This window comes from Lactuca sativa, chromosome 2 (genome assembly GCF_002870075.4).
Source record: "Lactuca sativa cultivar Salinas chromosome 2, Lsat_Salinas_v11, whole genome shotgun sequence".
NCBI lineage: Eukaryota > Viridiplantae > Streptophyta > Magnoliopsida > Asterales > Asteraceae > Lactuca > Lactuca sativa.
In genome coordinates, this window is record NC_056624.2 from 200508192 (window position 1) to 200522916 (window position 14725).

The following is a 14725-nucleotide window of genomic DNA, read 5'->3' on the forward strand; positions in this document are numbered from 1 at the left end:
ACACCTCTATTAGCTTATGTTGGCCAACATATTTTGCTAAATGCCTTACATCATTTGAAGCTAAAGCAAACAAGCCAAAATCCAAATCGCAAAGTGGCCTTCAAAAATGATAGTACATCTCCACATGTAGGTTTTCATCGATATACCCAAGTTTCACCATCATGTCATCAATATCGTGAACACAGAAAGTCTCAATGTCTACTAACTCAACGTAATGTCTCTTTCCGTTTACATACTTCCTTCCAAGGAAAATCAATAAACTTTCCACCATGGTTTAATAGCATGCAAAACATGGTCGGATGATCACCTATTAAGGAAATGCCCAAAAAATTTTGAATAACACTTGATTAGGGTTGTAGGATTTCACGAAGCAAATGCAAATAAAAACGAGATTAGGGACTAGGTGGACTTACCATATTGAATACGAACTTCTGCTTCACTGATCATCCGACCTCGTGCTTCACTTAAATTTCAAACCGGCATTGTTGATTATTTGGAAAAGCATACAAAGTTTTAGCTAGCGACTAGGGTTTTTCGTTTGAGAGAAGAAAGAGAATTTGTCTGACAAGTGTGTGTTTGTGTGTGTTTTGGTTTGACGGTGATCGGAATCGTAAAACCATCCGTCTTCTAAATGACGCTAATATATTGTAGGGTTGAAAGGACAAAAATGCCCCCCAGCGTGCCACTCACGTGAGTAGTTCCTAACCCTAAATAAGACGGAAGGTTAACTAAGGGACTAGGCGGGTAACGAAATAAAGTTATAGGGATGGTCCGAGTTAAAAATTCTTTCCAGGGACGAAGCGTGCAATTAACAGCAAACCATAGGGACCAACCGTGTAATTTTCTCTTACATAAACTTTCACTTTTGGTGTTTTTTTAGACGGTCTGACATCAATCTAGAAAATGATAAGTCTTTTTCGTGACACGCTATGTTCTTTTTTCCAATAAATGTTTTGTTAAATTGTGTCCGATGAATGATCTCTGGATCTATTGTTGAAAAGTGTTTGATAAATGTGTTTAAAATGTTGTTGAAATATGTTTGAAATGTTGCTGAAATTTGAAATGTGATAAATGTTTTTATTTGAAGTAGTGTTTGAAATTCGTTCATCTGAAATCTTTTACTGAAAAGTGTTGCACAAATATTCATTTGAAATCTTTTGATTTTGAAATGATATTGAAATGTTTTGTTGGGCTCTAATAAATGTTTTTGTCTTTGTTAGAAGGTTAAAAAAACATTTTTTTTCCGTTTAAAAACCTTACCAAATAGTAGTGAATCATTCATGTCTCTAAATCATTCAACAATCTTAATGGTACAACCTAATACTACAACACTTCAACCCCCTTAATGGTTTGGTTCAACTTTTAAAAAAACCCAACCAATTGAAGATGGTTTCCTAAAGATAAAAGATCAGCTTAGTATTGACCGGAAGATCAAACAAAAATCATAACTAAAGTAAGGAGCGCTATGAGCTAAAGGCGGGTTTAGTTGACACGTGTCAAAAACTCGGGACTGCTCCTTTAGATGAACCGAAACAGCCCACGCTTAGAACAACCACACTTGTTCGGTGATGATGTGCATCCAAGGTACGTAGACTTGCTTCTCACTTATTGTCCTCACTAGTGTTAGATCTTGACAAGTGTAAAACGTATCCTTCAATTTTAGTTTTGCAACAAGATTTTAATCGTTAAACCATAATTGTTATTAATAATAAAATTACTATTAATCTTTATTTTTATTGTGTTTCAAATTTAACAGATCAAATCAAATATATAAATTTTAAAAAGAAAAAAAAAACACCAAAAGAAAACGGTTTAAACAGGTCCTACGGATAGAAAATGAACATCGCAGGAATGGAGATTATGATATGATATATATTTCAAGTAGGAAAACCATTTACCAAGTAACTCATCCTATTTTCAAAAGTAAATATTACATAAAAGCTAGTAACGATAACACTTGAAAACCACAAACTCGTTCTATTAGTATTATACACAATTGAGGTCGAGTTTGGGCTTTTCTTTGCTTTCGGTTATAATTGGACCCGTTTAGGCCCTTATTGAAATATCCATTCCTTTTATCCAGAAAATGACGCCTTCCTACTTTCCAATTTCCAATATCACATTCACAACCTGCAAATCATTAAAAAAAACTAATTGAATAAAAGATATTGAATGATATTTAAATTTCAATAGGTGTAAGGGATATATATCAGGCGTATGGTCCCACGTGACACATAAAGGCCACGCGTTGTGGGCCCACTTTAATTTCCCACCGAAAAAATAGTGTTTATCCGAAATGGCATACCTCTTTGGCCGGTATCAGTCCCGGAAAATGACGCCGTCTGCCATCTCCATCAACGCCGGCAAGCAATCCGGGGAGAACTTACGTGCAAAGAAGTATGAGAATGTCGAATTTGAAACCCTCAGTGTCTGGATGAGCTCCGGAGATACATCCGGTGGGTGATACGTATGTGGGTGCCCATCCACGCTGCCGGTCCAATTTACCCGAGTGAGTGTGTGCTTACTAACTCGTTTTGGATCCTTCATTGACAGAAGTGTCGGAAAGTAATGCTCCTCCGGGTAACAAGTATCGACGTTTAAACATGGCAACCGGAATTTCTTCCATAATTTCCGGTCCTTGACCACCATCAACGAGTGAGCCCGAGTCAAAATGAAGAACTGCGATCCAACCCTGAATTTGTCAAAAGGGATCTCCGGCAGCATGACGTTTTCGCCTCTAGCGATGTATCGGTCCCACAGTTGGGGTTCCTCCGATAACACTTCAATGAAGCTAAGTCGAGTCGAAACCCGGGTCGACTCGGTGGGTCGTTGGAAGAGCGTTTGGTACATGTAACGAAAGGAATGTAAAGGGATGCACGTTTGGGAGACGAGGGCAAAGTAGGAATTTAAAGGGTCGTCGAGTATGGCGGTGGCGAGGAGGCGGCGAGCGGCGGAAATGAGTGTTGGAGAGGATCTCTCCGTTTTTTTAGCAGCGATGAAGCGGTTTTCGAATACACCGCCGGGAGATTTGACGTTCGATTTTGGGTAAGCATGGACGTAAATATTATACAGATCTCGTTGCCTATATTTACGAGCATCAAAGAACTTTTCCCAGAGAGGGGCAAAGTGAAGATCGGTATTGGTGAGAAATAGGAAGGCGATTTTGGGTTTTGCGTAGGTGGTTCCAAGGCGGGAGACATGTTGACGAGGTTGGACTGAAGAGAGGATTGCTCGCCGGAAAAGTGAAGCATCGTCTATCTTGTTGGGGAGAGAAATCAGGAGGCGTTTGGGAGGGAGGCTTCGAGGGGAGAAGAGAAACAAAAGCGGTGCTGTAAGTAGCAGAGTGAAGGAGAGTACGAAGGGGGCGTTTAACATATCTCGAATCTGTCAGTGTTTATGTATATTTCAACTGAAAATTGCTGGTAAAGCGGAGAAGAAGATGGAAAACAGCAAGAATTGCAGAAAGGGAGTAGACTTTGGGTGGAGGGGGGACTCGGGGTGAGCATGAACCGGTGGAAGTGAAGTAGGTATCGTTCAGTGGGATTCTTTTTATTGTGGGTTTGTTGACTAAAAAGAGTAAAAGACACCATTTTATTATTTAACAAAAGGCCCCTTAACAAAATAAGATAAAGATAGACTATCTATGTGTTTAAAACGGGGTATTATGGAATTGTTGCTGGTGCTTCAAAATTAAATCATGTAACTATAATACTATAATAGTATAATTTAGACATAATTGCAAAAATGGTTCTTGTGGTAAGTATAAATTTTTTTTTTTAATATTTAGTTTAAATTTCGATTTTTTTGGTTTTATGGTCTTTTTAAGTTAGGTTCATTGTGGATTTGATCATTCAGTAAACTGAAATGACTTTAATATCCTTATGTTATTTTTTTTTTTTTATTTTGTTTCATTTTTTTAAATCTAATACTTATTTATTTATTTAAAAAAAATAAGAGGTGTAACATTACAAAAATCAAACTAAAATTTTTGTTTTTCAAAAACAACCCAAAGACTATAATTTTTTTTACAAAACACTCTTTCAAAAGTATAAGTCATAAACATAAAAATACGAACGAATAAGCATGATCATGCATTTGTTTTCCCTTGAACCTTTGAAGTACCTGAAATAACAAACTAAAAACTGTAAACCAACGTTTAGTGAGTTTCCCCAAAGTACCACACACAACCATATAAACAACAACATGCATACATGAGCCTTCAACATGACTGGACCGCCTTGTAGGCTTACAGACTATATGGATCGCTCTTAGGGTCTTCTGTTGGATTATGTATCTAAGCCCATAACTATTTTGGTATGTATTTTTTGGGTTGCCTTCACCATAACAACCGATATGATGAATTAAGGAGAAAGATGATTAATTATGATTTATTAATATATTATGTATAATATATTAAAAGAGAAATCATATTGTTTAATTAATATTGATCAATAATTAATTTATAATTAATTTTGTGGTCAAAAGATATTAATTAAATTAAGGGGGTTGATATTGTAACTATAAGATAGTTACAGAGTTGAGCTTAGGATCTATAAGGAAGCAATCGTCCAAGGGACCTTTTGGAATGATCATTTGGAGTGCTTAAGGACTAAGCAACTGGATTAGGGTTTTGACTCAAATTCTAATTGCTTAGCTATATAATGAACCCTTGGGCAGGCCAGAATTGACCACTAGAAACCCTAGAAGGATTCCATAGCCGATTTTGAGCCTCTCATCTCTCTCTCTTATTCTTCCTTGTTGCTAGTGGTGTTTGTGACTCCATTAGAGGTGCAACATTTGAGGCACTAGGCTTTCAGAAGTCAAGATCAAGAAGGATTGAGATTGTTATTGCTACATAACAATCAAAGTAATGTTTCTAACCCTAATCATATGTCAATTTCGAATTATATGCTAGTTCATAAGGTTTATTGCTTTGATATTCAATGTTATATGTTCAAATTAGAAAACCTAGATCAAAGCAATTAGGGTTGCATGAACACCATAGGAATGATGTTATGCTCATAATGCATCAGTCGTATTAGAGCTTATGTCGTTTTTTTCTAGTTGAATAGATGCAAATGTGAACTGCCAAAGGATCAAAAAGTCGAATTTTTGCTGTTTGCGAAGCCGACTCGGCAAGTTCATTAGTGAACTTGGCGAGTCCATCAGTGGACTCGACGAGCCCAGGGTGCTGTTGACGGGATTTTCGATTTTTTGAGCAGATTTTGTTAAGGATAATTACCAAAACTCGTTTTTATTGCCTAAAATCGACGTTTTAAGTTTGGAATGATTATCCTTATCAAAATTAATGGTTTTTGTTAAATTTGAATAATATTGGATTATTATGAATCAAATATTTGACCTAGTAAGTTTGAAAAGTTTCAATTTACACCCTTTAAGTTTTATAGTTTAAATTTGAAATTAAAAGTTTCAGTTTTTGAAATTTAAATAATTAAACCCTAATATTTTGAAAGATTTTAAAATTTGTCCTCAAATTTTGGAATTTAAAATTTAATTAAAAGGTATTAATTTTGAAATTTGATTTATGTTTCTTGAATACTCATATATTATACATTTTGAAAACAAGTTTTGTAATGATTAATGGTTTTGAAATGTTTTTAAAAGTTTAAATTTAACATGATTTTTACGGGTGTTACAAGTACTATAAGTCCATGGTAAAAATGGTCAGACTAGAGTAGGTTATAGTTAATTGATAAAGACTCAAATGAGCAAACTTGAAAAAATAACTAAAAATAAACACGATAGGCTGGTTTAAATTGCAGTTTTTAAAGGTGACAAAAACTAATATATGTTTTTTATTCTATCATTTGGGTTTAGATTTGTTAATTTTGTTGATGAAAAAACTATAGAATATTCAGTTGAAGTAACGAATGAAATAGATAGATTTAATAGAATCAATCAAGCATAATATCATAAACATTTATTACAATATTTGCTCTTCAATTACTCTCTCTTTCATTATTTTTATCCTAGAATTAATTTATGGGAGACCTATGAGTTTTCTTTCCTAACTTGAATAACATAAATCTAAATAACAATTCAAAATTCAAAATTATCTAAAATTTTCTTACATAGTTTGAATAACATAAATCTAATTCAAAATTCAAAATGTTATTTTTACCTAAAATTATATAAAATTGGCTTATTGATCAATTCATTAGAGCCGTAATTATCACGACCCGATTAAGTTTACTAGTCAACATTGTCAAATATCCTTTGGTTTATTAGTCTTATTTTAATCTCTTTTGTATAAAAACTTAATAAAATATATTATTATAAGTTTATAAACAATTTAATTATTTAAGTACATGTATATATGTCAATTTTTTGTTTTTATCTTGTTCATTACATTACTTAGATGTAAGAATAAAATGAAAAAAATAATAATTATTCTGATAAATTAATTTTCTATTATAAAATAGTTAGTTGTCGTAGGATGCTTTTGACCATGGTTTTTAGGGTTTCGTTTTGATTCATACTTATAGTCGTATGCTCCTGGTGTTCTTTATTTCCTCTCCCCCTTTCCCGTTTATTTATTAGGGTTTCTCATGATTTCAGCCTCCATTATCTTTTCTCAAGACATCATATGGTGATTCTCTCCCTAAAGTTATGATATTTGTTTATATTCTGTTTTAGTCTTTGTCACATTGGCCTCTTGATGCGAAACCTTTGTTGTTTCTTCACCCTGGTGACCTCACCGTTACTCTGAATAAGATCATTTTCATTTTGTTATTTTCGTAGTCAATGTAAACATCTGTGCTATATATTATACACATACACATGGAGTCTTGAACTCACAATCTACTGTTGCAGAAGGCTTGATTAGCATAAATAGGGTGACCACTACCTGGATCTTTTTTATTTGATTAAAAAATTTCTGAGTAGTTTATACATGGAATAATCTAATATAATCTGCAATTGTAAGGAAAAAAGGCACCAGACAACGTTTTTGGTCATTTGATTAGATGTCCTGCCAGTTTTTAAAAATCTATCAAATTAGCCTCATATTGAAATTGAATCACCTTCTTGGAAAAAGCTACACCATGCTTTATGATGTGAAAGTTTGTACTTGTGCAATCTGTAGTTAATATGGACTTTGATCTCTTTTACAACATCAATTCTTATAATGCTCATCTTGCAGCTAATGTCACAAGGTTTGTTTTGGTTATGAAATTGGAAACTACTTATTCATACCATTTTTGAGATTAAATAAGTAAACCTTAAGTCGAAAGTGATTCTTTTAAATTTGTATAAGCCATTATGTTAAACTTGGAAATGGTAGGTTTAATGTCAAAAATTCAGTAAATTATGTTGGCAGGAATGCAGCATGTTATATGATAAGTATGATGCAAGTTTCAGTTTTGTATTTTTATGTAGAATTTATGCTGTTTAATTTCATTTTTATGTAAGTTTATCTATATCTATATCTATCTAGCTGTATTTTTGTCTGGAATGAGGAAGCTTAGCCAAATCAGACATTGATGTGCTCCATAGGGATGGATGGTTACACTTGACATCCTTTTGTTGAAGCGCATCTCTCTGATGATAAAACAGAGATGGGTTACTAGCTGACCAGATTAATTTACTTCATGCACCATATACATAATTTACAAGTCTTTAAACCAACAAACTCTTAAATTTTAAAAGCATCTACTCTATATATGTAATTCCGAAAAAGCAGCTGTAACACACATGCTTATGTTTATGTTAAAATAATTTATTCAGCTATACTTTTAATTTCATGCAGTTAGACTAATGAGTCGGAAGACTCAAGAACGATCTAGAAAATGCTAGATCATGCAAGAATAACTTGGATAATATCATAACATCCTAGAAATATCTAGAACATTATAGAATAGTGTATCATAATATGGAGTCTTGTAAAGATAATGTAGATATTGATAGAACACTCTAGAATAGTCGAGAATATACGGGACCTAGAAACTTCCCATGAGGAGGTGTAATGTCCCTATAAATAGGAAGGAGGTCTTATTTGTAGAGACTATCGAGAAGTCGTTGTAATCTCTTGAGTTCTTATAATACAAACACTCTTTGTATTCTTGAAATGTTAGTCTCTTGCTTTCCGATTTCGTTATTACATTTAAGATTGTTGAAGTAGCCTGACTTAGTCAAAGTAAAACTAAGTGGCACACGAGATAGACTAATCGTAAGGGTCATCTCGTGACAACAAGCCGGCATGTTTTCTTTTATGTCTGAAAATGTGTCTGTGTTGATAAAGTGTTGCATATAAAATGTCTATTTCTTTTTAAGTATGAATGAACTTTATCAATGTCAAATAAAGGATCATTTTACATGTTCTGTTATAAAGTTGCAAATGATCATCCAAGCAACAATTGCAATCCAAATAAAGCATAAAAATGACAAACCATTTACAAAACATACAATTTAAAAATACAAATCCATAATCTCATATCACAGTAAAATACTAAATTTAACCCCTTTATGGGTTCTAAATGAAAAAAAAATAGATAAGTGTTTTGGTGTAAATGGATACGCCTCTACCTAATATTCCCCAATGGTTTCTACCCCGCGATCACTCAAAAGTTTCCGTTTTCATCAAGGAACATGAGATGAGGGATTACATTAACTTTAAAAGATTCATCTAAAGCTTCTCGGGTTTTGGAATCAAAGAATGGAGCAGCGAGCCATGGTATTTTGGAGAAATAACCACTCAAGGATTCAATATTTTCATCACTTGAGATGAATATGATCTCTAAATCCCCTTTTGGGACGAGTTCTTTATATACTTCCACAAGGTTTGGGGTAAACCGTTGGCATGGGGCACACCAGGATGCAAAATAATATAAGCTCAACTTGTTACCATTTAAGGTGACGATTGTAATCTCAAAATTCCAAGATTTATCAATAAAACACCCATTTTTGTGTTAAACAATTTTAAATTTTGTGTAATTGCTTCAAACGAACATCTCAATCCAAGTATAACGAAGATGTAAGGGATCTATCACCTAAAGTCCTAATTTGGTGTTAAGAATTGTACGAAACAATACAAACCCATGACCACATTCCATTTATAGTCTTGAACATATCATAAACCCTAATACTAGATAAGTAACTTCTTCTCTGGCCAAACTCATGACTCTACGAACATATCATCAACCCATTTCCAGAAATCACCTTTTTTTTTTGTTTGGATCCTTCATGTGCAGCAAAAATCAATCACATACCAAGTATATATATATATATATATATATATATATATATATATATATATATATATATATATATATATATATATATATATATATATGGAAAAGGGTATGATAAAGCTTAGTTAAACATACCAAGCCATCAGAGGAGATGGGAAGAAGAATGACGGAGACGAAAAGAAGAAGAATGAAGCACTAATTCGATTTACGAAGGAGCCAAAGAGGATTACGTCACTTACAACCATGTCACCACTCTCTTATGGCACGTCACACACACTTATGCCATGTCACCAAGTATTAGGCCACATCAACATTTAACCTGTAGGAACAGGTTACCGATGAGTATGATTTGAACAAAATGTATACTTTGTTGTTTTTTTACAAAACCTTTAGTTGGATGATATTTTTTAAACATATAATATTTTGATGATGTTTTTTGAACGTTTTTAAAACATACTTACCCTTTATAAGCCATTTTCTCTTTTTTGTCTTAAACATTTGGTGCCACCTAGACGCCACAAATGATTTTGTCGTTTTTGTCATCTTGTTTATGGATAGGGTGTGGTTTGTAATCAATGCCAACCAAATTTTTTTTAATTAAAAAATGTAACAATTACTAATTAAAATAAAAAACGTAAATACGAATTAAAATAACATAATATTTCATTAAAATTAAAAGCATTACATTTATTTTAAAAAAACATAACATGAAATTTAAAAGAACTAAAACAATAACATAAAAATGATAATCCAAATATCATAAAAGCTTTCAATATGAATAATCTTCGTTATTATTGTTGGGAGGTTAATTCAGATCAATTTGATTAATTTGATATATATGTTCGTACAAATAGTTGCTAAAGCTCGTGATGTTTTGATTGTCATGTATCATGGTACCGGTTGGTATTGACACAATTAATGATACATTTTCGTTTTCTTGATACTGACATATCGGTTTGCTCTTGTTTTCTAAAATGATATTATGTAAAATGATACACACACACACACACACACATATATATATATATATATATATATATATATATATATATATATATATATATATATATATAGTAGCTGCAAGCTTTTCCACCGTTTGAGGACATTCATGCCAAATTTTGTAGTACGCGAATGCTTCTTGAGGAATTCAAATGCTCGTTCAACACCCTTTTTAGTTTTTTCTTGAAATGTTTAAAATTTTATGGGTTTTGGATCAATTGGACATGTTATGTTTTCACAAACACATCAAATTCAGGATATACACCATCGAAAATATAATACGCGTAGTCGTATGTCGTTCCATTAACTTTAAATGGACAACAAAATGCGTATTCGTCACAAAAGCTGTTAAATATAAGTGACATGTCACAAACATTTATACCATTGTTTGAACCGGGATGACCAAAATATAAATGCCAAACCCAAAGATTTTGTGATGCAACTGCTTAAAGTATGATTGTCGGGTGACCTTTATCACCCTATATAAATTGCCTTTTCCATGCATCAAGACAACTATCCTAATCACAATGAAGACAATTCAAATTTCCAAGCATCACAAGATAGCCATGAACATTTGCATGATGAGTGTATAATGATTGAACGTCATTAAAAGTAAGCTTACGTAAATATTTTGGACTATTTATTTTTGTGTTGAGTTTGTGTCCTGTTAACATGTTAAGCTTTAGACTTTGTAAATGTGTCATGTCATGTCAGATTGAAATAATTAATCCAAATCGAGAAAACATAACCCCCACCGAATAAGTACAAATAAGAAAGGGTATGAAACAAAAAGTAGGAGTTTCGTTGGAAAAAATATTTCCACCACCATGGTTTTTGATAGACCCGACAAATTTGTCGTGTCGGTTCGTGTCAAGTTGAAATATTAAACGAATTGAGAGTCTGGCTATAATCCGACTTATTTAATTAACCTACTGCATCGTGTCAACCCGTTTATTTTTGTGACAAGTTTTTGTCAAGTTAATAGGTTAGGGTTTAGACCTTAAACAATAGACATGTTGAGATAGTAGGAGTTAGGGAGATAGAAAAGAGAAAAAAAGTGAAAAATGGAAAGGGTAAGAGTTGGGAGGTGGAAGTGGCAAGGTGATGAGGACGAACGAGTGATCGAGTGAAGCTGTAAAGTATGATAGAAAAATAAAAATCTAAAATTGAAGACTCGACCTAGTTAGCTATGTTGTTTCTATATTATAAAGCGATTAAATCAAAGTTTTTTCTTTTTATATCTTATTTTATAGTTGGGTCGATCCAATTTATTAAAAAAAAAGGAAAAACCTTTATATATACAACCATGTCATTTTTCAATTAAAATTGTTAACATAAACATTACTTAGTTTAATTTTTTTTGTCATGTCAATTTATTTAATCGAAAGAGTTGAAAACTCTTTCCTGATTTTTTTTTTCATATCAGGTTGGTGTCTTGTAATTTTTTGCTACTCTAATTTTTGAAGCTGACAAATGCACAACAAAAATAAGAAAAATAATTGATTAAAGTATCATAAAGTTAAGAATAAAATAGTAATTTTGTATGTATTTAACAGGACAAAACAAACGGGGTCAATGACGGGATCTGATTCAAAAGAAATTGAAACCCTAAAGATGAAACCGTCAATAAATACTTTTCAGGGATCCAATACATAAGTTTTATATAAGTAGACGGACCATTTCTGTAATTTGCTATTGCTTCGATGTTTGACCGAGAACAGGAGACGTCCAACGGTGGAGATTTGTCGATAAAGAAAGTACAAGCAGACGGAAGCACAAGGAGCATTCTAGAGGCTTCTTTAGTATCGTTTATATAAGGATCAATCAATCTGGGCCGTCCACATCTACCTCGTTAAATACTATATACCTCCCACCCTCAAATTCCAATCCCCTCTCTCAACACGAACATAGCCGAGTCAAGTCTTCCCGTATCGATCTACTTCTTCGTTGGTACGCTTCTGTCTATCTAACAGATTTTTTTTTTTTTTTTTATAAATTTTACACCTATCTGCTTGTATCTTTCGGCGATCGGTTGATGAATTCGATCTGGTTTTGATATTATTGTGTTTTATATTTGCGTGTTTGTGTTAGATTTGTAATTGAATATTGAAGATCGCAGAAGAAGAGCAAGATGTTTGGAAGAGCACCGAAGAAGAGCGATAATACGAAGTATTACGAGATCCTCGGGGTCCCGAAGAATGCTTCCCAGGATGATCTCAAGAAGGCTTATCGTAAAGCCGCCATTAAGAATCATCCTGATAAGGGAGGAGATCCCGAAAAGGTTCTACTACCTAACCCTGACGTTTTGTCTTTTATATTTTTTTTTGCTTTGTTTGTCTTTTTATACGTTGCTTAATCAATTCTTGGATGATGTGCTATTCTCAAACGTAATCTGGTATTTGTTGTGATGGTAGTTTGTCGAAGATGATTGTGTAATTTAATTCCGTATCTGGTTTAAGATTAGCTTCAATGATTTGTTTGAGGATGGGTAATTTAGACCCAAAAGTTCTGAAGTGTTAATAAGTTCCAATAATTCCAGTCGTTGAATTTCCAAAAATTGCTAGTTTTTATGTGAACTGAAAATACTTAGCTACGTGAATCTTGTCAAATAATGAATATTATAAATTGAATCATCAAATTGTTGGTTAACTGATGCCATGTCTTGGTAATAGCAAGTCTCAATTTTTCGTTCATGTTCAATTTTCTACATTATATAGGCTAGATATCCTGTACATATTCTATATACACTTTCAAGCCCTTGTTTTTAACAACTCAGTAAAATGGTGTCTATCTTTGTACTCCTACTCACATACTCGAAATTGTGTCTACTTTTTAGTTTAAAGAGCTTGCCCAAGCATATGAGGTATTGAGTGACCCAGAGAAGCGTGAGATATACGATCAGTATGGTGAGGATGCCTTGAAGGAAGGAATGGGTGGTGGAGGTGGTGGTCATGATCCCTTTGACATCTTCCAATCTTTCTTTGGTGGTGGTAATCCCTTTGGAGGTTAGAAAACGTCATCTAGAACTAAGTTAATTTCAGATTTTGTTTTTTGGTATGTAAGTTTTTTATTCTTTAACTAATTTGAAATCTTCTGTATCCAGGTGGTGGTGGTGGCAGCAGCAGGGGTCGTAGGCAAAGAAGGGGCGAAGATGTCATTCACCCCCTTAAAGTTTCCCTTGAAGACCTCTACAATGGAACTTCCAAGAAACTATCTCTTTCACGTAATGTAATCTGCTCCAAGTGTAAGGGGTGAGTAGTGATGGAGTTCTCGTCTTCCTACCTGTATTGGTTCCCTTTCTTCTTTCACTAACTCAAGTTCAAATCTTGCAGAAAGGGTTCAAAGTCAGGTGCTTCAATGAAGTGTGCAGGCTGTCAAGGTTCAGGAATGAAAGTCTCCATCAGACATCTTGGCCCATCTATGATCCAACAAATGCAGCATCCTTGTAACGAGTGCAAGGGGACTGGTGAAACCATCAATGATAAAGATCGCTGTACACAGTGCAAAGGTGAGAAAGTTGTTCAAGAGAAGAAGGTTCTAGAAGTCCATGTGGAGAAGGGCATGCAGAATTCCCAGAAGATTACCTTCCCTGGTGAAGCAGATGAAGCTGTAAGCTTTTTTCATTTAATTATGATCTGAATGTATAAAGTCATGTATATTATATTATATATATATATATATATATAGATTATGGACTGATTTTGTTTATGTTTTTTTTGCAGCCTGACACGGTTACAGGTGATATTGTGTTTGTGTTGCAACAAAAGGAGCACCCTAAATTTAAGCGAAAGGGTGATGACTTGTTTGTTGAGCACACATTGAGTTTAACCGAGGCTCTGTGTGGGTTCCAGTTCATATTAACTCATTTGGATAGCAGACAGCTTCTCATCAAATCGGAACCTGGGGAGGTCGTTAAGCCTGGTAAGTGTTTTGTTTTCTTTGTGAGTTGCTTAATGTTGTTAGTTTTAGTCTGATTCTGATTGTTATTTTATGATCATTGTTTGTGTAGATCAATTCAAGGCGATAAATGATGAGGGTATGCCAATGTATCAGAGGCCATTCATGAAGGGGAAGCTGTACATCCACTTTACTGTTGAGTTCCCGGAATCTTTGTCACCTGAGCAGTGTAAGGCGTTGGAGGGGGTGCTGCCACCTAAGCCTTCCATGCAGATGACAGATATGGAGTTGGATGAATGTGAAGAGACAACTCTGCATGATGTCAACATTGAAGAGGAGATGAGAAGGAAACAGCAGCAACAAGCTCAAGAAGCTTATGATGAAGATGAAGATATGCATGGTGGTGCACAGAGGGTACAATGTGCACAGCAATGAAGATGTGCATTGAAAGATGGTGCTCGTTTATAGGGGGTTCTGGGAAGATAATAATGTATCTGGTGTAATTTTTATTTTTTTGTTATGTTATAGTGATAAATCCGGTCTATCTATTTTGTTAAGTGTTTAAGATGTATGGATGATTTACTCGTTTTGAACAATGATTTTGCGAAGCTTTTTCAGTC

General features: G+C 33.9%; 2 protein-coding genes, 1 long non-coding RNA gene and 1 other non-coding gene across 4 annotated transcripts; 3 read left to right on the forward strand and 1 right to left on the reverse strand.

The window, feature by feature from the left end:
• Nucleotides 1–1843: 1843 nt before the first annotated feature.
• On the reverse strand, nt 1844–3564 carry LOC111916301 (glycosyltransferase BC10). The gene is made up of 2 exons (XM_023911941.3): nt 2306–3564; nt 1844–2130 (listed from the first exon to the last, which is right to left on the reverse strand). The coding sequence occupies exon 1, from the start codon at nt 3373–3375 to the stop codon at nt 2320–2322; it is 1056 nt and encodes a 351-aa protein (XP_023767709.1). The 5' UTR covers nt 3376–3564; the 3' UTR covers nt 1844–2130; nt 2306–2319.
• Nucleotides 3565–6472: 2908 nt separating this feature from the next.
• Nucleotides 6473–8116, forward strand: LOC111916302 (uncharacterized). Its single transcript, XR_002858474.3, has 2 exons — nt 6473–6610; nt 7769–8116. It is a non-coding gene; the product is annotated as an uncharacterized LOC111916302 (long non-coding RNA).
• Nucleotides 7469–7598, forward strand: LOC111916456 (small nucleolar RNA snoR127). Its single transcript, XR_002858525.1, has one exon. It is a non-coding gene; the product is annotated as a small nucleolar RNA snoR127 (small nucleolar RNA).
• A 3887-nt stretch (nt 8117–12003) lies between the features above and the next one.
• LOC111916303 (dnaJ protein homolog) lies at nt 12004–14725 on the forward strand. The gene is made up of 7 exons (XM_023911942.3): nt 12004–12158; nt 12300–12489; nt 13045–13213; nt 13312–13459; nt 13541–13817; nt 13931–14129; nt 14218–14725. Exons 2-7 carry the CDS (start codon nt 12340–12342, stop codon nt 14538–14540), a joined length of 1266 nt encoding a protein of 421 aa, XP_023767710.1. The 5' UTR covers nt 12004–12158; nt 12300–12339; the 3' UTR covers nt 14541–14725.